Source organism: Podarcis tiliguerta (genome assembly GCF_965153285.1).
Source record: "Podarcis tiliguerta genome assembly, chromosome: 13".
NCBI classification, from domain to species: Eukaryota; Metazoa; Chordata; class Lepidosauria; order Squamata; family Lacertidae; genus Podarcis; species Podarcis tiliguerta.
This window is the reverse complement of record NC_139546.1, coordinates 21,621,065-21,643,788: the sequence shown is the minus strand read 5'-3', so window position 1 is coordinate 21,643,788 and position 22,724 is coordinate 21,621,065. Positions and strand designations below refer to the sequence as shown.

Genomic DNA, 22,724 nt, shown 5'->3' with positions numbered 1-22,724 from the left:
AGGGGGGAATTTTTGTCAATGTAAGGGCCACATTCCCTTATGCCAGTGGTGGGTGGGGCCAGGGCAGCAATGAGTGTAAATTTTGCCTTTGTACAGTAGGCTAGTTTCTACACGTACCTCACACACCCCTCTTCCACCCAAGCAAGCTAGAGCCATTGTCAGAGTTCAAGAATACATTCCAGCTGTGCTTTTTCCTCCAGGAAAAATAGGTGCTGGAACTCACCATGACGTTGTTAGAGTAAGCCACCCTCTTCAAATATCTCAAGGGCTGTCACATGGAAGAGGGAACAAGCTTGTTTTCTCCTGCTCTGGAGGGTAGGACTCGAATTAATGGCTTCAAGTGACAAGAAAGGAAATTCCCACTAAACACCAGGAAAAGCTTTCTGAAAGTAATTGCTGTTTAACAGTGGAATGGACTCCCTCAGGGAGTTTGTGGACTCTCCTTCCTTGGAGGTTTTTAAGCAGAGGTTGGATGGCCATCTGTCATGGGCGCTTTAGTTGAGATTCCTGCATTGCAGGGGGGTTAGACTAGATTGCCCTTGGAGTCCCTTCCAACTCTACAATTCTATGATTCTATGACTCGGGGCAACCCTGAACAGATGCCGGTTTCACAGCAGCCATGTTCACCACCCACAGAGGTACTAAACACTACGGCAAGCTGTCTGCCTAGCTGGTTTGGGGGTCACCCCTGGTTCTGGTGCAGGTCAAATCAATGTGCCCCCCCCCACTTGTTCTCTGACATTCAGGCAGATGGCATGGGCAGCCTGGAAGGGCCCTTGTGTGAACATGCACGTGTGCAACGGTAGAAACCTGGTAGGAAAGCTTAAATCCTGCCACCACTACACAGGAGATGGATGGAAGAAAAGGAAATATGAATTAGCTTAGCTTAGCTTAACCAATCACGGCTAGGAGCAAATTAGAGTCATTGTTATGTACTGAGTTGAATAGGATCCAAAACGCAGCAGTCTGATTGGTCCTAGAACAATGCAGCAGTATGACTGGTCCGCAGGAGCCACCCAGTCCAGCTCCAGGTGGAAGTGAATCCACAACCTGATTGGCCTACAGGAGAATCCCGGAATTAGCCAATCACGTGCAGCCCACTGTGTAAATAATGTATATAAAGCAGATATTGTGGAGGAACTTCCATTCCTCCTCACCACTATGAGCTGAATAAAGAGCATGAAATCCGAGTATATTTCAGTCATAGATCTTAAAAAAGTGTAGACTCACACACACATTGGCCAGCTTCCATTTTGACTTGAAATGTTCGTTTTAGGCTTCTCAGAAGCACACAGAGGCAAGAAACAGGTGTGGGGAGTGTCAGCCTGCAATGGCGCCCATGTGAGAGGTGCTGGAACTGCGCTCCAGCTGAAAAAAACAACACTGCAAGGAACAGATACAGAAACTGGGAGGGCACCCAACCTCAGCTCCCATTATCTATTGCAAGGGTTTAAATTGCCATAGACCCTCATGGAAGAGCTGAAATTCAGCGGCAGGTCACTTGGTTTGCACACAAAAGGTCTCGGCTTCCATCCCAGGGAAAGACGCCTGTCTGAAAATGTTTGAGGAGTTGCTGCCAGTTGACATAGAGGCAATACAGTGGTACCTCGGGTTAAGTACTTAATTCGTTCCGGAGGTCCGTTCTTAACCTGAAACTGTTCTTAACCTGAAGCACCACTTTAGCTAATGGGGCCTCCTGCTGCCGCCACGCTGCCAGAGCACGATTTCTGTTCTCGTCCTGAAGCAAAGTTTTTAACCTGAGGTACTATTTCTGGGTTAGTGGAGTCTGTAACCTGAAGCGTATGTAACCCGAGGTACCACTGTATAGATCCACAGTCTGACCTGACAAAGGGCAGTGTCCTATATTTCTCTCCACCTTTGCATCTCCCTTGGCGACATGTGGTAGAAGGAACATGTGGCAACAGGACATCTTCATTCCCCTGCCTCCTGCAACAAACTGCAGCTAATAAAGTGAAGCTGGGCTGGTGAAACAGGGAATGTGATGATGCTACCACATCTTCTCTTTCTTTTGCCAAATATTTCCAGGGAGAGGAATGCGGGAGTCGATTCATTCTGCCAGCCCCATATTGTGGAACTAGGCCTGAAGCCGCCACTTTATTTTGCCTTGTCTCTTTGCAGTAGGCTGTGTACCTGTAAAGCACATTCAAATCATACATACACTCCCCACCAGCAAATTCTAGGCACTGTGGTTTGTCAAGGGTTGTTGGAAACTGTAACGCTGTGAAGTGCAAACTACAGTGCTCAGAATACTTTGAGGGAAAGAATGTGCTTTGAATACGCTTTAAAGGTGAAATGTATATGCAGTCTTATTAGTATATTTTCTAAATCTAGCAATTTCAGGTAAGTGCATGGAGAGTATTCTTTTGAAAACTCTTGAGCTTTCCAAAGAATACGTGTCTACCCTGACACAAAATATGTAAACAACTTCAGGGATGGGAATAAATTTAGTCCTAAATTGCACATCACACAACAAGATATAAACTGAAATCCAGCTATCCTTTGAAATGTGCACTACTAAGAATTTTGCATGCAATGCAGGTTTTAACAAAGGGTACAGAAGTGCATTAATTAAGGGAAACTGCTTGCAGAAATGTGTTCGTTAGGCTGCAAAACTGCATATAAGGAGAAATATTAGGATGGATTTTAATGATGACTTAAACAAAAAAAAATTAAAAAATTAAGCCACCATGAAATGATGGTATATAAAGGCAACATGTAAATAAATGTGTTGAACTGAATTTAAGATTGGAGAAATGAGGGACTGAGGGAAATGGAAACTGACAAATCTTTCCACCTGTATTTTAAACCCTTGTACCTGGCTGGCCCCACAACAGGGTCTTTGTCATCTCCGCAATGCAACCTATCTCTCAACCTCATAGCTTCAGAGCAAGCCAGAACTCGCTTAGTGTTCTCTAATACCGATTGTGAAGCGGGGAGGAGAGGGAGAGCGGTAGGTCTGTAAAAAAAGAAAAGGCACCCAACCATAGACTCCTCTTTTTGTTTAAAGGCAGATCAAAGATTCTTAGTAAACTCTCAGCAACGCTCTGTGGTCTACATGAAAGAGCAACTGAAGCATCTCAGAGACTATAAAAGGGACAAAGATTCTCAGTGAAGCCACGCTTGTCAGTGCCCTTTCCTGGTTTGATGATGCCCTGGTTTCACATTCACACCCCTAACGTAAAGGGGAAGCAAACGAGAGGAGGGAAATTCTCACCAATATTTTGTATTTGCACATAGACTCTCAAAACCCCAAAGGTTCAAAGCTTATATTTGGGTTTGATGTTCAAATGAATTTACAGTCTAATTCCCTTCAAATGTATAATCTGCCTGTGTGAGAAGGCACAATTGCTTTTCTGAATCACAACTGGGACCTGCAACAAAATGCTGCAGTGAATCCTCACCTCACCTGCCACACACTTCTAGATTCTGGACTCCCCCCCCCAAAAAAAAAAAACACCCATTATTTTTCAACGGATACTCAACTTTTTGTGGCTTCCGAGCATGCTCAGTCCTTGCTTATATCTCCCTCTAATTTCGCATGCATTCCATTTGGTACCTGTGCTATTTGCACTCATCATCTGAGTCTGGTATTAGAGGGAGTGATATCAAGGCCCATCTAATCTAGCCCTCTGTTTCCCATAGTCACCAGCCAGGGGGCTCTGGAAGCTGGTCATAGAGATGATGGTGTGCTTTTGCAGTCTGTCTCCAGATAGTCAGAGGTACACCTATAACTGCTGATAACTTTTAATCATTACAGTGGTACCTTGGTTCCCGAACAGCTTAGTTGTCAAATAAATTGGCTCCCAAACGCCACAAACCCAGAGGTAAGTGTTCCAGTTTGTGAATGTTTTTCAGAAACCGAACATCCGATGCTGCTTCCACTTGAGTGCAAGAAACTCCTGCAGCCAATCGGAAGCTGTGCCTTGGTTTTCGAATGGTTTCGGGAGTCGTACAAACTCCCAGAACGGATTAAGTTCGAGAACCAAGGTACCACTGTATTTAAAATGGCATTTAAGGCTCTTCTACTCATACAACAGACTAAAGAGGGGTTTGTGGAAGAATGAAACGTACCAACAGAAAACCAATTTGCCCAATCTTCTTTGCGACAGGCAGCCCATCATATATTTAAAGATGCCTATCGTATCGCTTCAAGAGTCTCTTTTAAAGACCAAACTGAATGCATAGGCTTAATACTCAGAGACCATAACTGCTGCTGTTTATGACACATTGCAATAGCCTCGATTTTCAAACCCTCTTGAGAACTAGCTGCGTACATACCATGCATTTAAAACACATGGCTTCCTGCGAAGAAGCCTGGGAACTGAAGGCTGCTGGGGACTGTAGCTCTATGAGGTGTAAAGAATATTTCTCAGGCTTCTTTGAGTGAAGTCATGTGCTTTAAATGAGGCATGAACACTCACGAGGCACAGGGCTGGCTGTTGTCTACAAATGCTAAGTCATTTGTAGAATATTTTCCACAGGTTGAACTCCCTCTGGTTTACTCTAGCAGTGTTTCCCAAACTTGGGTCTCCAGCTGTTTTTGGACTACAAATCCCATCATCCCTAGCTAGCAAAACCAGTGGTCAGGGATGATGGGAATTGTAGTCTGGGGGAGAAAATTAAAGACTCAGCACTACAGCCTTCTTTGACTTTCCATATTCTCCTTTTTGAACTGTCCAGTGTTGATAAGCATTCCCTCCGTTTCTGATGCCAGTCGCTTATGTTGCCAAAACAGCACCACCCACACATAAGAGGGAAATATCAGCAGGCTGAGTGCCAGCATGGAGCAATGGTTAGAGTGCTAAGGCTACAACCTGGAAGACCAGGGTTTGAATCCTCACTCAGCCATGAAGCTCACTGGGTGCTCTTGGCCCAGTCACTGCCTCTCAGCCTAACCTACCTCACAGGGTTATTGTGAGGATAAAATGGAGAGGGGAGAACCATGTACACCATCTTGAGCTCCTTGGAGGAAAAGGTAGTATATTGGGAGCCAGGGAGCCAACCCACAACAGACCAGCAAAGAATGGCCACAGTGCTAAGCTGGAGGATGGGTGGAACGGAGCAGCTGGAAGCCTGAACCATGCTACGATAGGTCCTGGTTGCAATCGCACTACTACCAAATGCTAAATCTAGAATATGTTGCAGGACGTCTGAGCAGATGCTGGCCTGCATTGTTCTCAAAAGCATTTGGTGCCCCCTAGAGTTGTAAAGCATATTGAAGCCTAGAGGTTTCTGAATGCCTGAAGTGGCAAGGCAAATTGGTGCGAAATAAATGCTTGCATTTGCTGTGACCAGGTTGTGTTTTTGATGTGGGGATATCAGGTGAGGCATACTCACTGTTGGATAAAACCATTCTGTAGATCTATTTCAAGTGGGCTTCAGGCCTGGCTTTGGAAACGAAACAGCCTTGCTGGTCCTGTATAATAATAATAATAATAATAATAATAATAATAATAATAATAATAATAATAATTTATTTATACCCCGCCCTCCCTGGCCAGAGCCAGGCTCAGGGCGGCTAACACCAGTAAAATTACAGTAAAAATATAATGGCGGGGGGGGGGGGACAAATTTAAAGTACAGGTTAACATGCAATTTAAAATGCAGCCTCATTTTAAAAGTAGCCCATAGATCAAAACCATAAGGGGAGGGAAACATGATGATCCTTTGGTTTTCCTTGATCTCTCAGTAGCTTTCAGATGGGGAGTGGGTAAGGGTGGGGCTTCAAAGGAACAAATAAGAGTTTAAAGTGGGCTTCGGAGTAAGGTCGGGATATAAACTGAATGAACAAATGAATGTCACCACCTAAAAATACTGAGTAGAGTGGCCTACTAGATTGAAATACCCTCATCCAGGCAGTACAGTGTGATCCATTATGGCAGTGGTGGCCAAACTCAGCCCTCCAGATGTTTTGGGACTACAATTCCCATCATCCCTGACCATTGGTTCTGTTAGCTAGGGATGGTGGGAGTTGTAGTCCCAAAACATCTGGAGGGCCAAGTTTGGCTACCACTGCATTAGGGTACCACTGCATTAGGGCAAGTGGGGGCACTGCCTCACCAACTTCAGGCCGCTCCTGCCTGCCTTACATCTAGTCCAGGGTTGGTGTGTGGGGGAGACCCTGCCTGTCAGGTTCCTCCTCCTCAACTCAATACAGAAGAATCTGTATTTGCATAGCCACTAGCCATAGCAATAAAATAAAATGTGCTGAAGAGGTAAAAACTTAATTACATCAATAATCAAATAAGAGATCTTATTCTAATTGCCCCCGCTAAAAACCTTGCTGTTTTTGCTGTCACCTGATCATCTTGATCTTCTAAAACAAAGGAGATAGGAGTAGGAATGATTGAGCGACCCACATGGACAATAGTAGAGGAGTGATAACATGAGCCACTGACTCATTACCTCAGGTTAAGTACTTAATTCGTTCCGGAGGTCCGTTCTTAACCTGAAACTGTTCTTAACCTGAAGCACCATTTTAGCTAATGGGGCCTCCTGTTGCCGCCAGAGCAAGATTTCTGTTCTCATCCTGAAGCAAAGTTCTTAACCTGAGGTACTATTTCTGTGTTAGCGGAGTCTGTAACCTGAAGCGTATGTAACCCGAGGTACCACTGTACTGCCATCTCCACAGGGACATAACGGTTTTTCCAGTGGAAATTTTTGAAATCGACCCTCAACTTAGCAGGCAGGAGCGATGGGGACAAAACTGGACTTCAGCTATTTCTACGTGCCTTTGGTTCTGGCTCCACCTGCTGTCGGGCTCTCTGCCTGCCTGCCTAATCCATAAATGCTGGTGCCATTTACATGATTTGGAAGACAAGCCGCTGCTGTTGTGGCAGACGCTGTGCGCTACCAAAGGCCGAGGAGTCCCCCGGCCTCCCATTTTCGTTAATCAAAACAAAAATCAAAATGTCTCCAGCTTCCAAGATGGCAAAGATGAGCTTGGAAACCGTTTGGTTTGCAACTGCTTTAAGTAACAGAAAAAACTGGGTCTCAGTCTTCAGTCGCCGCCTCTCTTCTAGGGCCGCCGCAGCTTCTGCAGGTGCCCCAAACGCAGCCGCCTCTGGTGAGGAGCCAGCTCAGGTATAGAACCCAAACGCTCGTAAAAAGATGTAGCGGAGGAATCACCCCAGTTTTCCTATTGGCCTCCTGTGAAGCCACTCTTCCATCCCTTGGCCAATCAGACTTCCCAAAAAATAAAGCCCACCCATCCTTGATTAAGGCCTCTGTGTGGATGTGTTTCTCTTCTCTCTTTTTCCTCGCGGGTCCTTTGCCTGTCAATCAATCAAGGATAGGCGCAACACTGCCCCTCAGCCCCAATTGGCGATTGGGCTAGTCAATTCGTGATTTCACGCCTGCGATTGGGCTCTGAAATGACGTCCGTCCTTGTCAAAGCCGCTCTTTCCCATTGGGTGAGCCCGACGCAGCAGGGGAAGGGCGGCGATTGGCCAGACGCCGTGCCGATCGGGAAGGAGGCAGCTACGCAGGCGGACCACCCGCGCTCTGATTGGTCAAACGGCGTAGGGACCGCACAGGGATTGGTCGCTCGACAGCGGAGTGGGCGGGCCTCATAGGGCGGTGCCCGGGTTGCTGAGGAGGAGGAAGATGGCGCCGTGAGGGGGGTCCCAGCCGCTGCCGCCTCTTTTTTCTATCCGGTGAGTGAGCCCAGCGGGGCGGGCCCGGGGTCGTGAAGAAGTGGGAGGAGAAACCAAGGGATGGGAACGCGGGGGCGTGCGGAGGAAGAGGAGGGGTCTGTGCAGTGGGAGGGGGGCCTTCGAGGGAGGGGGCCGAGCGCGCGAGCGGGACTGAAGCAACTGGGACCGGAAGGGGGCGGGGCTAAGACGAGAGCCCGCCTCCTCGGGGGACCCATAAGAGAGAGGGGGGAATGCAAGGAGTGGGAGAGGGAGATGGGGCTTGGGGTCGTCGACTGGTTCCTGGGGTCAGAGGGCATGTGGGGTGTGGGAACAGAGGGGGTTTGTTTGCTTTCCCCCTGGGCTCGGACTTTTAATAGCAACCTGATATCAAGCAGGTGAAGCTGTCTGCAGGTCCTCTGCTTTCATGTTAGCAAAAAAGATGCCTGTCTCTTGATAAGCTTCTGTATGTTAGGCTGCTCTTGAAGGTACATGAGTGGTAGTGGTGGTAGGTTTACTAGCCTTAACAATGGACAGAAAAGGGGGCCACAGCCAAGGGTATTTAAAAGGTGTGCAGGAGATGGGCAGGGACTGAGCAGGGGGCAGAAGAAGATAAGCACTGGATGCAAAGGTAGCTAGCAAGGGAAAGAGGAGCAGGGCAGGGATAAGTGGTTCAAAAGGCAGGCATTGAACTGGGGGGGACAAAGTGTACAGGGAGACACGTGGTTATTGGGTGTAAGTGATGGGGGGGTCCTCATACCAAGGGAAAAATAGGTGGGTGAATTGAGTTGGGAGGCACTGGATAGTCATGTAGTAGAAAACAGAATTTGAATGTGACGAAGGAAGTGCAGCAACCAGTGGAAAGGTGCAAAGATAATTTGGTGGCATGGAGAAGGATGGGTCCCATACGTTTGGAAGGGCCTAGGTTGTGCATTCGAAAGGAGGAGGTTGATGGCTGTTAAGTCAAGTAGCACAAGTAAAAGGTAGGTATGAGAGGGTGCTTGAGGGTTGATGTGTTGATGGCTGACTACTGGGTGCACGTATGGGCATGTGGTTATAGCATAAGCGTATAGTGTACAGGAGAAAGTGTGGGTGGCCCAAGAGCAAGAGAGAACATGTGGTCATGGATCCAGGAAGGTATGAAGAGAGGTGGGAATGACATACACGTGGGACAGTCAGTGGTTATAAGAGGGTGGGCACATACTTAAATAATAGTGGGGAACCAGCATAGATTAAAAAGTCCATTGATGTTTTTGAATAAAAGATTGTATTTTTAATTTGTTGTCAGAATTATAATGTGTCTTTTTCAAAACAACAGTGCAGCTTTAAATGAAACGAATTCTAACATAAGCAACCATTTTAAAGTCTACACTAACTTCTAATGCCATACATTACTTAGGACCCAGGTATCTGCTGGACCATCTTCTCCCATAGCAACCCACAAGTCCATTATGGTTGTCACTGGAGACCTTTATTCTGGTGCTCCTCTCTATCTAAAGTGTGGTGGGTGATGACTGGAGAGAGCCTTTTCCATGGTGTTTTCTGACTTTGGAGCATTCTCCCAAAGGAGGTCTCCCCCTGCCCTGGAGACTTGATTAGGCACCAGGCAAAGGTGTTTGTTTCCACAGACTTTTAAGAACTGCTGATTTAAGCATTTTTAATTTAGAACTGTTAGATTTTGCTGTTTATTTGAATGAGCAATTGCTGCTATATGATTTATTTATTTATTACTAGATGTGGTGTTTCTTACTGTTGGTCACCAGTCATCGCCATAAATGCAAGATGTACATTATATAGATAAAGTAATACATTATAAAATAGAATCCATGGATTGTATCCAGTGCTAGTCAGACTAAGGTAAAGGTAAAGGGACCCCTGACCATTCGGTCCAGTCATGGCCGACTCTGGGGTTGCGGCGCTCATCTCGCTCTATTGGCCAAGGGAGCTGGTGTACAGCTTCCAGGTCATGTGGCCAGCACGACTAAGCCGCTTCTGGCGAACCAGAGTAGCACACGAAACGCTGTTTACCTTCCCGCCGGAGCGGTGCCTATTTATCTACTTGCACTTTGACGTGCTTTCGAACTGCTAGGTTGGCAGGAGCAGGGACCGAGCAACGGGAGCTCACCCCGTTGCGGGGATTCGAACCGCCGACCTTCTGATCGGCAAGTCCTAGGCTCTGTGGTTTAGAGCCACTGAAATGAATGGACATGACTAATTATTATTTTCAATAGGTTTACTCGAAGTAGAATTTAGTTGGATACAATCCCATGATACACTCAGACATGCTAAATTATAGAGGCCCCTAGGTATACTGAAGGTATGCCTTCTCCCTTTCCCCCCGGTCCCATATGTAGTATCTATCCTCACTGTTCATTTTTTATTTAGCCAGTTGAGACACATAAAAAGTACACTGTAATAAATTGGTTAGTCTCTATGATGCTACAGGACTTGTGTTTGATACAGAACTACCCATTTGGAATTTGTCCCTATTGAATTCACTGGGACTTGCTTCTGTGCCACCACAGTAAGGATCCCCCTCCCCAACCACTTTAGACTAAGCATTCCCAGATCCTCAATCCTTTCCTTGTGCCTTTTTAGAGTCCCTTTCCCACTCTTGTGTCTGCTGGCACAACATTCTCTAAAATTGTACTCCTTGCTGTGTGATGTGGGATGGTGCAAGGAGAATCTTGAGAATCCTACCAATTGAAATAAGTGGTTTTGTGGGTCTCTGGCAACTGGGTTTTTCCAAAGAGTCTGAGCACTAGTTACTATGTACAAATACTGATTTCACACATTGTTAGTTATTCCAATGGAATGAGGGGAACCAGCTCAAAGAACTGTCATTTCCCACCCACCCCCAATATAAGTGCTTTATGCAGTATTCACACTAGACTTTCTGGGGGATGCCAGTCTTTCCTCTGGAGGAGCTCAAAATTAGCTATTGAATATTTGGGGGTATCTCCCATAAGCATGGACCCCTTCTGCACTTAGGAAGTGGATTCAGTGGTGACTTGGCTAGTTCAAATTTTTTATTGCTTTTTCTGTCTGAAAGTGGGAGGGGGGCATCCAGATCTTTGTGGCACTCAAAGAGGAGCTTTTTACATCTGCTGACCCGTGCTATTTCCATAGCCTAGTCAGAACAAAGAGTAAAAGAGGACTGTTGCCATGATGTTGCACTGAAATATAATGTTGTGTGCCCTATTTCACTCCATCAAACACTTTTTGTGTTTGTTCTCCACTAACTTCAGTGATTTCTTAGGCTCTGACTTGGGCTTGGTAGCTTTTGCTCATAGGTAAGTAGCAGACATGTTAATCCTGGCCATGTATCATTTAAATCAGAATTCAGGTTGAAATCCTAACCTCACTTGCCTGGAAGTAAGCCCCATTGAATTCAATAGGACTTCTGAATAGGCATGGTTAAGTTTACACTTTCATCACCACCGTCATGCTTTCCTATATCAAAATCTGTTCACTTTCACTCAGTATGATGCAAACAAAATCCCACCTCCCCACCAGCAAGACTCGCAATATACTTTCCTAAGCAGCTGCTAGCTACTCATAGCCCCACATGGTGCAAACTAAACAGCAGAAGTTTAAAGCAGGCAAGAGAGCAACCACCTCCTGCAGAAAAAAGAAGGGGATGTGGTTATTTTAACCATTCACTGGGAGTCTAGTCCATGTCAGCTTGCTCTGCTCTTGTTTATTTGTGTTTGAGACTAGGGTGGATGCTACTTTATCCATGGGTACCATGCCAGAGGGGGCAACTTGAATAAAATATTGTGGGGGCCAAATATATTATTGTGGTGGCCAAAGCCCCCATGGCCCTAGGAGTTGGCTCCTACGCCAATTGGAAACCATATCAAGACTTCCACCAAGACTTTTGATTCAGTGTACCCTGTAAGAGATGTCTGGACTCTTGGGCATTGGTCACTTTTGAAATGCTAAACATGCATTTAGAGGAAGTCATTACACCAAGGGCAGGGAACCTAAGCCCCTTCAGATGTTGCTGGACTACAACTCCCACCATTCTTCACTATCAAATCATGCTGCTTGAGGCAGGCAGGACTTGGAATCCCAACAATATATGGAGGACCACCAACTGCCCACCTATGCTTTACATGGACTCTTTGATGTGGGATCCAGTCCTAGAGACAGCTGCAAAGATACAAGTTAGGGTACGTGTAAAGGGACCTTAGTTAGTACTCTCCACTGAGCAAGCATTGGCCAATATGGCTGAACTTTTTCTTTACCGGGAGAGACTTGCTTAGCTATGATGCTTTCTGGGGCAGTCCGTAGGAATGTTTATGCAAACTGATTTTTGCTATCTGGGAAGTGAATTGCTGCCCATTTTTTCTCCCGGCATGCATTTGAATGTGAGAAAACTATTAGCTTTCCACAGGTCTTGGGCAAATTGGTGTTTCTCAGCCTAACCTACATGACAAGATTGTTGTGAGTGTACATGAGATAAGAAATATGAAGCACCTAGTTCAGACTGCCTCTAGTCACCTGTGGTGATTAGTAAGTTCCACTAGATGAGGATAAGCGTGGCAAACTTCATTTGTACTGCCAAGCCTCATTTTCCTGGTTCTCAGCAGCAGGCAGCCCTGGGATGATGGACATGCCTTGAGAGTAGAATGGGCTGGATGGGCAGGATACAAATTTGTTAAATAAATCAAGAACACAGTTCTCCAGATTTAGGCTATGGATAACATTTTTTCTTAAGACTTATTTCGCACATTTTAATCCATCATGGAACCCAACGCTGCATATGGGTTGGTTCCCAGGAGGTCTCCCACCCAGACACAGACCAGAGGCAGACCCTGCTTAGCTTCTGCAAGGTAGCGCATTCTTGTCCTTCAGACCATACCTTAGACCTGTGATCAAGAGATTTAAATATGCTCTAAAAAATGAAAGTAATCCTAAGGCTCTCTGATTTTTGTGGATATTGCCATTGTGGATGCAGGCCTCAGTAAACAGTTAGCCATCTTTCCTTCTTGCAGATACAGAGGACAGTATGGCTGCCACTGCTGCTGTTAGTCCCAGCGAATACTTGCAACCTGCTGCTTCTACAGCTCAGGTAGGTCTTTAAAATGTTTGTGGCCTAGTGGTGTCACTGCATGAGGAGACAATGAATGCTGGTTCCACTTACAGGACAGCAATGCTTGTGTGGTAGGGTCCTGGGCTGTAAGTAAAGGAAGGCATTGACTGACCGGCTTTTGTAGAACTGAAACTCAAAGGCAAATGATTCACTCTGCAAAGAAAGCCTAGCTGACAGTCAAGTCCTCCCAGGTTTCCTTGATCTTTGGTAACTAACTTGCATGTTCAAAAAAGCATGTGGGATATTACTGTTTCAGAATTCAGGGGGTAAATGCTATGTTTTAATGCTCTCCCATGTGAAAGTGGTTTCTGTGTAGAAAACATGTCAGAGAAAAGGCTATGTCAGAATTCTCTCCTCTTTGTATAAGCAGGAATTCCCCCACCTCCTGCCATTCTGAAGTGGTACACTCCCAATTTGGCTATTCCATGTTTTCCTTTCTAAATATGTAATTGGTCCCAATACATGTTTAATGCATACCTATCCTTCAGATTGGGTTGGATGCCCTATATAAATATTCCTTGGGTCAAGTAAGCACCATTACTGAACATTTGGTTGATGAGCTATTAACTAATGGAGGCACTTTTCCCAAAGCCTTTGCTCCTGGCAACCCTTTCTTTCCCAGATGATAGCGTCTGCTTTAGCAAAAAAAATGAGGCAGAGAAAGGTATTTGCATTCTATATGTCCCCTGGCCCTGATCAGAGAAACGAGAGGGCATGTACACCACAGGGATTCAGAATCCTATGTGAAAGAGATAATTATTTCATTGGTTTCCTGAACTCCCAGAGCCCTGGGAGCCCAGAGCCACCCACTCAAAACACACAAAGGAGGTGGCCTGAAAAAAGCGTGCGCTGCTGTGATTTCCTGTAGAAGTTAGAAAGGCCCTTTAAACTTGGAACTTTTTTTTTTAGTGTTTTTTTTGTTTTGGGTTTTTTTACAAATCTAAGTTTAAGAAGTCTTTCTAGCAGCTGTGGCAATGGCGCAGGCATTCACCTGACCACCTCACCCAGATTGCCTGGCTGAGAGAGACGGCAAGCTTCTGGCAGCTGCCGTGATTACTCCTTGTGGGGTGCTACCGATCATACAGATCCATCATTGCCATGTGGCTTTTCTCCACTGTTAGCAGTGGCATGGAGGAAACCTCATGCCACTTTCTAACCCAAGAGGCAAGCAGGGGTATCAACCTGAATAAAACATTGAGGGGGCAAGTAAGGCCATGGGGGGGGGCATCTGCCATGTAATTTCAGTTTCGGGTGACTTCTTTCTTGCTTGATGTTTGTGTAAAGTTGGCCTGAGAGAAGCATTTTAGGTGCAGAATGAACAGGCGCATAGATACTCTCTTTGAAGCACAGTTAATGTTCTGATTCCAGCCCTCTTCCTTTGTGTGAATGTTTCAGGAATCTCTTTTGTTTCCTCGCCATCATCAAAGAGCATCTCTGTTTGTACTATAGGAAGCAGAGGTCTCTGAAAACTCCAGAATATCCCCTGACCTGTTTTCATGTGCTCTCTTGGCGACGGAGAGAAATCAGCATTCTTATGCTCTTGTTCTTCAAACGTGTGTGAGAGCAGTATTGAGGCCATTGCTCCTCAAAAACCCCACAAAAGCTTCTGGTGTTATTCATAGACAGCAGGAAATGAAAACTTTGTTCTTTTTTTGGAAACATTATAATGAGGAGCAAGGCATGGCTATATCTTAGCTTCCATTTGGGCCTCATGGAGCCTTAATGGAAAGCAGAGGACAGGAAAATGCCTGCAATCAAGAGACAGGGGAAGTCTGCCTGCAATATGGAGATGACACTGACTTAATTTTATAGGACTGTTGGATTTTGACACTATGTAGGTGGAGCACCTTAGGCACTCAAGAGTGCAATATATTGTTATTCTTAGAAACACTAGATTGTTGAAGTCAAATTCAGTGGTGAGATCTTCTTATTTGAGAATGTGGTACTGTGCACCCTTAGAACAAAGCCCCATATCTTAGTTGTGGAAATTAAGATACTGCCCACACATTGGGCTTCCTTCCTTTCCAGCTACGCTGTGCTGGATCTGAAACAACCTATTTCTTGCCAGCCTACCTGTAACACAACTCTTCTGTTCCTGTAGGATTCTCAGCCATCTCCACTAGCCCTGCTTGCAGCCACATGTAGCAAAATCGGTCCTCCAGCTGTAGAAGCAGCAGTTGCCTCTCCTGCCCCTCCTCAGCCTGCTCCTCGGAAACTGGTGCCCATCAAGCCTGCTCCCCTCCCGCTGAGCTCCAGCAAGAACAGCATTGGGATTTTGTCATCCAAAGGGAACCTCTTCCAAATCCAGGGGTCTCAGCTCGGGACATCCTATCCCGGCGGGCAATTGGTGTTCACTATCCAGAACCCAACTGTGATCAACAAAGGGGCCCGCTCACCTGCCAACATCCAGTACCAGGCGGTTCCGCAGATCCAGACGACATCAGGGCAGACCATTCAAGTACAGCAGAACTTGGGCAACCAGATACAGATTATTCCCAGTACCATCACCCCTTCTTCCTCTTCTTCGTCAGCATCCTCTTCCTCCTCCTCAACTCATAAGCCTGTGCCAATCAAACCTGCGCCCGCTCATAAGACCCCACCAACAGCTGTCCATAACGCAAGCAACATGGTCAAGTTAACTGGCACTGGTGGCAACGTCACTCTTACCCTGCCAGTGAGCAACCTGGTGAGTGCCGGGGACACCAGTGCTCAAACTCAGATCGTCCCAGACAGCCCCTCCAAACCGAGCAAAAAGGCCCGGAAGAAGGTGGTGTCCTCACCCCAGGCAGCTGCGATGGCTGTGACAGAGCAAGTGGAGACGGTCTTGATAGAAACGACGGCCGACAACATCATCCAAGCAGGGAACAACCTGTTGATTGTGCAGAGCCCGGGATCTGGGCAGCCAGCGATGGTCCAACAGGTGCAAGTGGTCCAACCCAAACAGGAGCAGCAGGTGGTTCAGATTCCACAGCAGGCTCTGCGCGTGGTCCAGGCAGCCTCGGCCACTCTTCCAACCGTTCCTCAGAAATCCCCGCAGAACTTCCAGATCCAGACAACTGAGCCAATTCCCACTCAGGTATTTGGGGGTTTCAGTTGCAGGTCAAGAATGCCTGGAATTATGGGGTGGAATTGGGGCTGGGGTGGGAGGAATTCCAATCTTCTAAGCGTAGAAAAGTACATACCCAATGGATTATTTGCTCATTTGAGTGTGTCTGTATGCATGTGCACACACATGCATATAAAATTTAGGGAGTCCATTTTCTCAACCAAAATATAAAAAATGCTAAGGTTATGTGCAAATTATTTAAAAAGCAGTCTGATCCAGGAATTTTCAGTCGTTGTGAAAATTATATTTCTGTAGTGGGGCCTGCAGTGCTTGGAGGTAATTGCTGTCCCCCACCCCCCAACATCCCCAGACATGGGTACTAAGCTCTGGTTCCCCCACCTCACCTCAGTAGCTTTATTTGGATCTAGATCTGTTGGTTATTTTTTCACTTCTAAACTGCCCCATCTCTAGAGTTCCTGACAACATGAAAATAAAATGTCTACTGTCACCAAACCTCTTAAATCACATTTAATTTGTTTTGATTTATTTTATTTTACTTATTTATAGAATTTCTTCTTCCTGCACCCAGTGTGGCTTACAAATAATTAATATATATATTTTTATAAAGCATCCCAAACATTTTTTTACTGCAACCAGGAGACCAAGAAAATTAGTGAGGGTTGCATTTCTGTCGTGCCATTTAGCATGTTAAACCTTTTAGTAGTAGTAGTGGTAGTTTTGGAGCCAGACTTGTTGTTCAGGATTAAAAAAACAATTAAGTTATCTGGTGATATTAATGTCGATATTGCAATAAAGTGAAATAACTACATTTTTTTTTTTTTGAAATTGCCAAAAGTGGAATGGTGACAAGTGTATAAGAGAGTACGCTTGCCATAAGGAATTATCACAGTGATAGGGATAAGGTATAATATAGGGAGGTGGGGAGCCCATGTTCATTATGATGAAGGTATCTACACTAATGCAGGGATAGAAAATGTGTCTGTATTAAGAAAGTGTTATATAATCTACAATAAAGCTATAAAAGGGTAATGGGAGACCACCAAAATGGGAAGCTGCAGACTGCACGCTTTTTCCTTTTTGTGTCATTTGTTTAGGTCTATTTCAAGACGCCTTCCGGTGAGCTGCAGACAGTGCTTCTGCAGGAAGCCCCAGGTGTAACTGTGGCACCTTCTTCCACTGCCTCCTCTGCCACTTCCTGCAGCAGTCCTGCACCCCGCACCTCCCAGACAGGAGGAAGTACCAAAAAGACAGGGGCTCGCAAAGAGCGTGCCCTGCCAAAGATCGCCCCTGCCGGAGGCATCATCAGTCTCAATGCTGCTCAGCTTGCTGCTGCTGCTCAGGCAATGCAGACCATCAGCATCAATGGGGTGCAAGTTCAAGGTGTTCCTGTCACCATCACCAACACAGGAGGTAGTGTATGTGATACGTAATGATCCTGCGATGAGCAGCATATCCAGATGGATATAGCTTTCCTGGAGGGATATGTATTGTGTGTTTTTTTTTAAAGGTTTGGGACAACAGCAGGGAAACATGGAGAGAAACGGCATAAAGGGAGACTAGGACAGCCATAGAACAAAACTGAATTTAAGTGGAATTAATTTCTGAGTACACTTGCTTTAGGGTTGGGCTGCCTAAAGGATGTCTCTCTTGTGCCCTGCAAATCTTGTTACACATAGTTTACGGCACATATAAAAGTTGATATGGTAGGCAATGAAACCCTTACTGCTTGAGGTCCCTGTTTCAAGCTGCTTTTCATCATTATCTTCCTGGGTAGGAGGTGCAAGCTTGGGATTGTATTGACCTACTTACCCGGAATGAGGACAAGTTGCCAAATGGATGCAGGAGAATGGCTACTTCTGATGGCCAAAGCAGCCCCAAAATATAGTGCCAGTGCTGTTATGCTCAAGAGTGCCGGAGGATCTTCTGGCTTTTGTAAGGCATCCTTATGCTATCTCAACTGCATGCGTGGTGTGTCCTTGCACATACAGCTATAATAGCACCACAGCACCCTTTCTGCTTTTGTACACTTGCTGACTGGGGAAATAAGGAGTCAGGCAACACTTATTACTTCTGCTTCTCTGAGACTGAAAAGGTTATGAGAGGCTTGGTGTTCATAATACGGCAAGATGTCAGAGGAAGCAGTGGGATGTGGGGAGCAGGTAGGGCTGTGAAGGAGAACTCCAGCGAGAACTAAAACCGGGGTCAATAGAGCTGATAAGGCTGGGGAGAACCTTGGTGCCTGGTCCCAGGCAGGAACGAAATCCTGGCATTCAGAACCCTGGATAGTTCTTCAAGCCCAGTGCAGTACTGACATGTAAAAAGGCAAGGGAGAAAAGTTTCAGTGTGGGGTCTGTGATATCTTGGCCTAACTTTCTATGGAGCTTTAGTGGAGTAACTGTACCTCCCCCACTGAATCTGGGCATATCTAAGCTTCATCCATCCCTTTTCCTGCAGGCCAGCAACAGCTGACGGTGCAAAATGTCTCTGGCAACAACCTAACCATCAGCGGACTGAGCCCCACCCAGATTCAGCTGCAGATGGAGCAAGCACTCCTGGGGGACCTACAGCCCGGGGAGAAGAGACGGCGGATGGCTTGCACTTGCCCCAATTGCAAGGATGGGGAAAAGAGGTAAGGGAAGAAGCCCCTAGGCCTCTCAACAAATTGCTGCTCTGGCAACAAATACTTCTGTTCCTGCGTTAGGATTTGGGTGGCAGCAGCAGGGTGGAGACTATTTCCAGAGGAGCAGCTGGGTTACCACTTGGTACCAGTTAGCAGTGTTGCTGCTACTTAAGTCATCCTTGGAGAGCTAGTAATCTGATCTGTGAGGTTTCACCAGGGCACTCTGCTTTGAAGTCAAGTGTTCCCAGGTCTTCGCACACAAGTTAGACCATACACAGTTTCTCACCCCTTTTATTTCCCTCCAGGCTGGGGGATCAGGGGAAGAAGAGGCACATCTGCCACGTGCCTGAATGTGGCAAGACCTTCCGCAAGACCTCCCTGCTCCGGGCCCATGTGCGCCTGCACACAGGGGAGCGTCCTTTCGTCTGCAACTGGGTCTTTTGCGGGAAGCGATTCACGCGAAGTGACGAGCTACAGCGGCATGCCCGGACGCATACAGGTGGGTCGTCTCCTCTCTGCTTCTCTCTCCCACCTGCACCCCTTCTCTTTGAGTCGTATAACACTAATGAATAGGAAAAGCATTTTATAAATCCTAATTACTCTGGCATCTTCTCTGAGTCATCTGTATGACAACCATTTAAGGCAAGCATGGCCAAACGTAGCCCTCCAGATGTTTTGGGACTACAACTCCCATCACCCCTGACCACTGGTCCTGTTAGCTAGGGATGATGGGAGTTGTAGTCCCAAAACAGCTGGAGGGCCAAGTTTGGCCATGCCTGATGTAAGGCAAGCCTATGAGGCTGCTGTCGTTTCACAGATGGAGAGCTAAGGCTTGAGAGATGGTGGCCTAGCTCCTGCTTTGATGGTGAGCCTGTCTTTGGGCTATACTATTGCAAGGTGTGGGGTTGCTCACATGATTAAATGCTTCCTCATACAGAAATTAATTCCTCCGTATAGAAAATCAGGTCTAATGGAGAAGTATTCTAGTCCAGCTTTCCCCAAACCCACTTGTTTTCTGCGTGCTGGAACTTTATATGGAAAAGTGTTGAGTTATATGTGTCCCCACTTGCAGGCTGGAGTGGTGTAGCTCAGAGATGAGAGTTTACTACCTTGGAAAGGACTAAGCTAGATTCTTGCTTGAGGCCACCCAATGAGAGACTCCTGGGCTCACAGGTCATGGTTATAACTACCCTACGCCAATTCTTCTCTAAAGCAATTGCCTCTGCGCTCACCCAAGCCTTAAACATGTTGCTGTTCAAGCATAGCTGCTGGCACCATAACTATTGCTCAGCTACAGTGGCCGTATGGTGGCTGCTACAAGTGTAGTGGAGATCCCTGTTAGCCATGCTGGTTGGAGCTGAGGGGAGATGGAGTCCCGCAAGGAGAACCACAGGCTCCCCAGAACCCTAATGTAAATATCTGTTATACGCTTTGCTTAAAGAAGGCACCCCAAACAGCAGGCTGAGACTCCTGTATGCTCCCTGTAGCATGCAGGACATGCGGACGGTGATAAGCCATTCTTGTTATGAATGTCTGTATACGTGGTTTTCATTTACTTATAAAAGCTAAGGCTTCATTCATTTTTCTGAAACCTTTTAAAAAATCAGTCCATCCAAGCCAAGTGCCTATCACCACATCTCGTGTCAGTAAATCCCACCAGTTAATTTACACGTTTGTGTGAACTTGTATCACGCATGCCGACGTCGCTCTCGTTTCCTTCCTTTCGGCAGGCGACAAGCGTTTTGAGTGTGCCCAGTGCCAAAAGCGCTTCATTAGAAGCGACCACCTGACAAAGCACTATAAAACTCACCTGGTCACCAAGAACTTGTAGGGCTGGGTGCAATCGGAAAAGGAAAGGGAGCAGTGTGGGTGCCGGCGACCCTTTGCCATGAAGGATGGTCTCTGCGAAAGGACAGCGACATGCCCAAGCAACCCTCCTGACTGGGACAACATCTGCACAAAGAAGGGAGTAACAGCTGCTGTTCTTTCCATCGGATGACCTCCGCCTCCTTGCACACTCTGTCAGAACCTCTTGGAAGGTGCATCAGACGCTGTGGTTTCAGTCTGGGATGAAGGAGAAACAACGTCGCTTCCAAGCAAATTGGCTAAAAATCAGCACAAAGCCCAGTAGCGGGCAGGGGGAAAAATGGGGGTGGGGGAGGGGGAAGCAAGGCAAAGCGCATCCACCCAGTGGCCTGAGGAGCCCACCAAGCGAATGCCCTGCTCCGCCGCACCAAAGGGCCTCCTTGTGTGTTTGATAGTAGCACCAGCGAAACTATACCCCACTTGTAATCTTGATTCCCTCTTCCCGCCCACCTCTATGTGCTTGTGAAGCTTTTGAATGGTGGGCAGGGAAGCCGCCCAAAATGGGACTCTCTCTGCACCCCCAGCACATTCCTACTTTATATTTAAAATTATAAATATCTATAAATATATATCTATATCTATATTAAAAAAAAACAAAACCTCCTTAGGAAGCCCCCTGTTTTTTCTACGGAGAAGGTTGCCTTATATTTTCCTCCAAATTATGTATTGTGAGTTGTTGTTTTTTTAATTTAATGATTCCTCCTTTTTTAAAAGAAAGTCTCACTCCAAGGAAAGATTCAGGCACAGTTCCAAGCCCCTGTGCTAAGGCAAGAGCTCTGCACCCAGGCCTGTGAACTAGGGGAGTGGGGTGCTCTTGTGCTTACACACGGAGCTTTCTATGGTGTGCAAGCAGCAGCACTTTGCTCAGGAGAGTGGAGAAAGTCTTATGTGTGAATGGGATCTCTCGTTTGTCTGTAGTAGGACTGATGGATCAGAGCCATGTGCCCTGATCCAGACAGCCACGAGGGCAGCAGAAATCTGCTCTTAACACATGCGAGGCATTTGGCAAACCCTGTGGTGTGTGGCATGCAGTTCAGCACTGAACGAATGATGCAGCTCCATGTGTGGAAACAGATTGATTTAATGCATTGGAGTGATGGGCTGCAACCCAGTGGGAGGCTGCAGACTGCCGAGCCCTATTGAAGTGAGCTAAGTATTTGTGTGCCGAAATGCAAGCATTGTTTTTCCAGAACTGAAGGGTGTTCTCTCTCCTCGCTCCCTCCCACTCAGCTTATGTTCCATCATATTTCTTTCCAGAAAACTAGTGTTTCCTCCCGCTTTTTTTTCTAAAACAGAAGTCCGATACAGCCCCTTTTGTGTATTATAGTGTATATTGTATCATAGACTATATATTGCGTTATGTGTTTCCTACATGTTTCAGAAGCATACGGCTTGTTATTTTTGAGCTTTTAAATTAAAAAAAAAAATCCACTTTATTTTTTAGTTGTAACGGCTTGAAGTATGTTTTTCTTTAAGTGGCAATTCCTTGCTGTTGTTTTTAATCAATGCTACGAAATTCGGCTGGCCAGTGTGATGCCAGCCCAGAAGGGGAGGAGTGGGGGGGGGGGAGAGAAAAATCACATTTCTTGATAAATCCAATCGTTGGAAGCAAATCCAGCCACAGTTTGGGAACAAAGGATCGTTTTGCTTTGCTGCATTTTAAAGAATGAAAGAGCAAGCACATTTAGGTGGCTTGCTGAGGTATAAGGAGGTTCTAGAGAGGTGGTTTGAGACTATATGCAAGTGATTGCAAGGGCAGCTCCAGACTTCATTGTCAGTTTAGTTTACAATGCAAAAGCAAAACTTAGTTGGGCAGGATGTACATTTTAATTTAAAGTTTTCTCTCTTTCCTACCATCCCTTTGTGTACAGCATTAACAACATTCACAGGTACGATTTATTAATTTCATGTATTGATATGGCCTGTGGCTGGTGTATACGTTCCACAGGAACACACAGTGCTGATGTATTCAAAATGTTGAGCATGTTGTTGTTGGACTTTGCACACAGTAGCGGCAGGGTAAGTCATCATGGGACTCCCATTTCAGGCTATCCCCTGCCTATAAAACAAGCCTTAGACTGCAGGGCAGGCAAGGCAAACTTGCTTATACTTTGTGGATTTTTTCAGAGGCTCAAGCCAGCAGGAAGTTCTACGGCATACGTCGCACTGAAATGAACAGAAGGTATATTTCAGTGGGGCTTGTACAGAACTTCCCAATGGATTGTATGCTCTGGTTAGCTGACAGGAAGCCAACTAATCTTCCAGTGTGGGCTCAGAATATACATAATTCATCCCACCAACCTGAATCTCCATCCTGTTGCCCTCAAAGTCTTGCACTTCAAGGCCTTTCCACCAACTTGGGAAAACAACCGTTTTGAGAGGTAGGCAGGAAAGAGAAATAAATGAACCCATGCTGTTACA

At 46.2% G+C, this 22,724-nt stretch overlaps 2 protein-coding genes across 4 annotated transcripts in view; one reads left to right on the top strand and one right to left on the bottom strand.

Moving 5' to 3' along the window:
* The window catches only part of SP6 (Sp6 transcription factor), a 108,347-nt gene extending 101,231 nt beyond the window's left edge, over positions 1 to 7,116 (bottom strand). The window contains exons 1-2 of one of the 2 annotated variants that reach the window (XM_083408752.1): positions 6,749 to 7,116; positions 5,359 to 5,437 (exon numbers count right to left, since the gene is read on the bottom strand). The gene's annotated coding sequence lies outside the window, so the exon portion shown is untranslated. The remainder of the gene's footprint in view (positions 1 to 5,358; positions 5,438 to 6,748) is intronic. The other variant, XM_083408751.1, reaches the window with a different exon arrangement.
* A 440-nt stretch (positions 7,117 to 7,556) lies between these two features.
* On the top strand, positions 7,557 to 22,724 carry SP2 (Sp2 transcription factor). 2 transcript variants are annotated; one of them, XM_083408653.1, is made up of 7 exons: positions 7,557 to 7,676; positions 12,653 to 12,729; positions 14,852 to 15,826; positions 16,912 to 17,227; positions 18,272 to 18,446; positions 18,743 to 18,936; positions 20,168 to 22,724. In XM_083408653.1, the coding sequence occupies exons 2-7, from the start codon at positions 12,667 to 12,669 to the stop codon at positions 20,266 to 20,268; spliced, it is 1,824 nt and encodes a 607-aa protein (XP_083264779.1). In that variant the 5' UTR covers positions 7,557 to 7,676; positions 12,653 to 12,666; the 3' UTR covers positions 20,269 to 22,724. The 2 variants fall into 2 exon arrangements, with proteins under 2 accessions (XP_083264779.1, XP_083264780.1); XM_083408654.1 differs by lacking the exon at positions 7,557 to 7,676 and adding an exon at positions 7,905 to 8,635.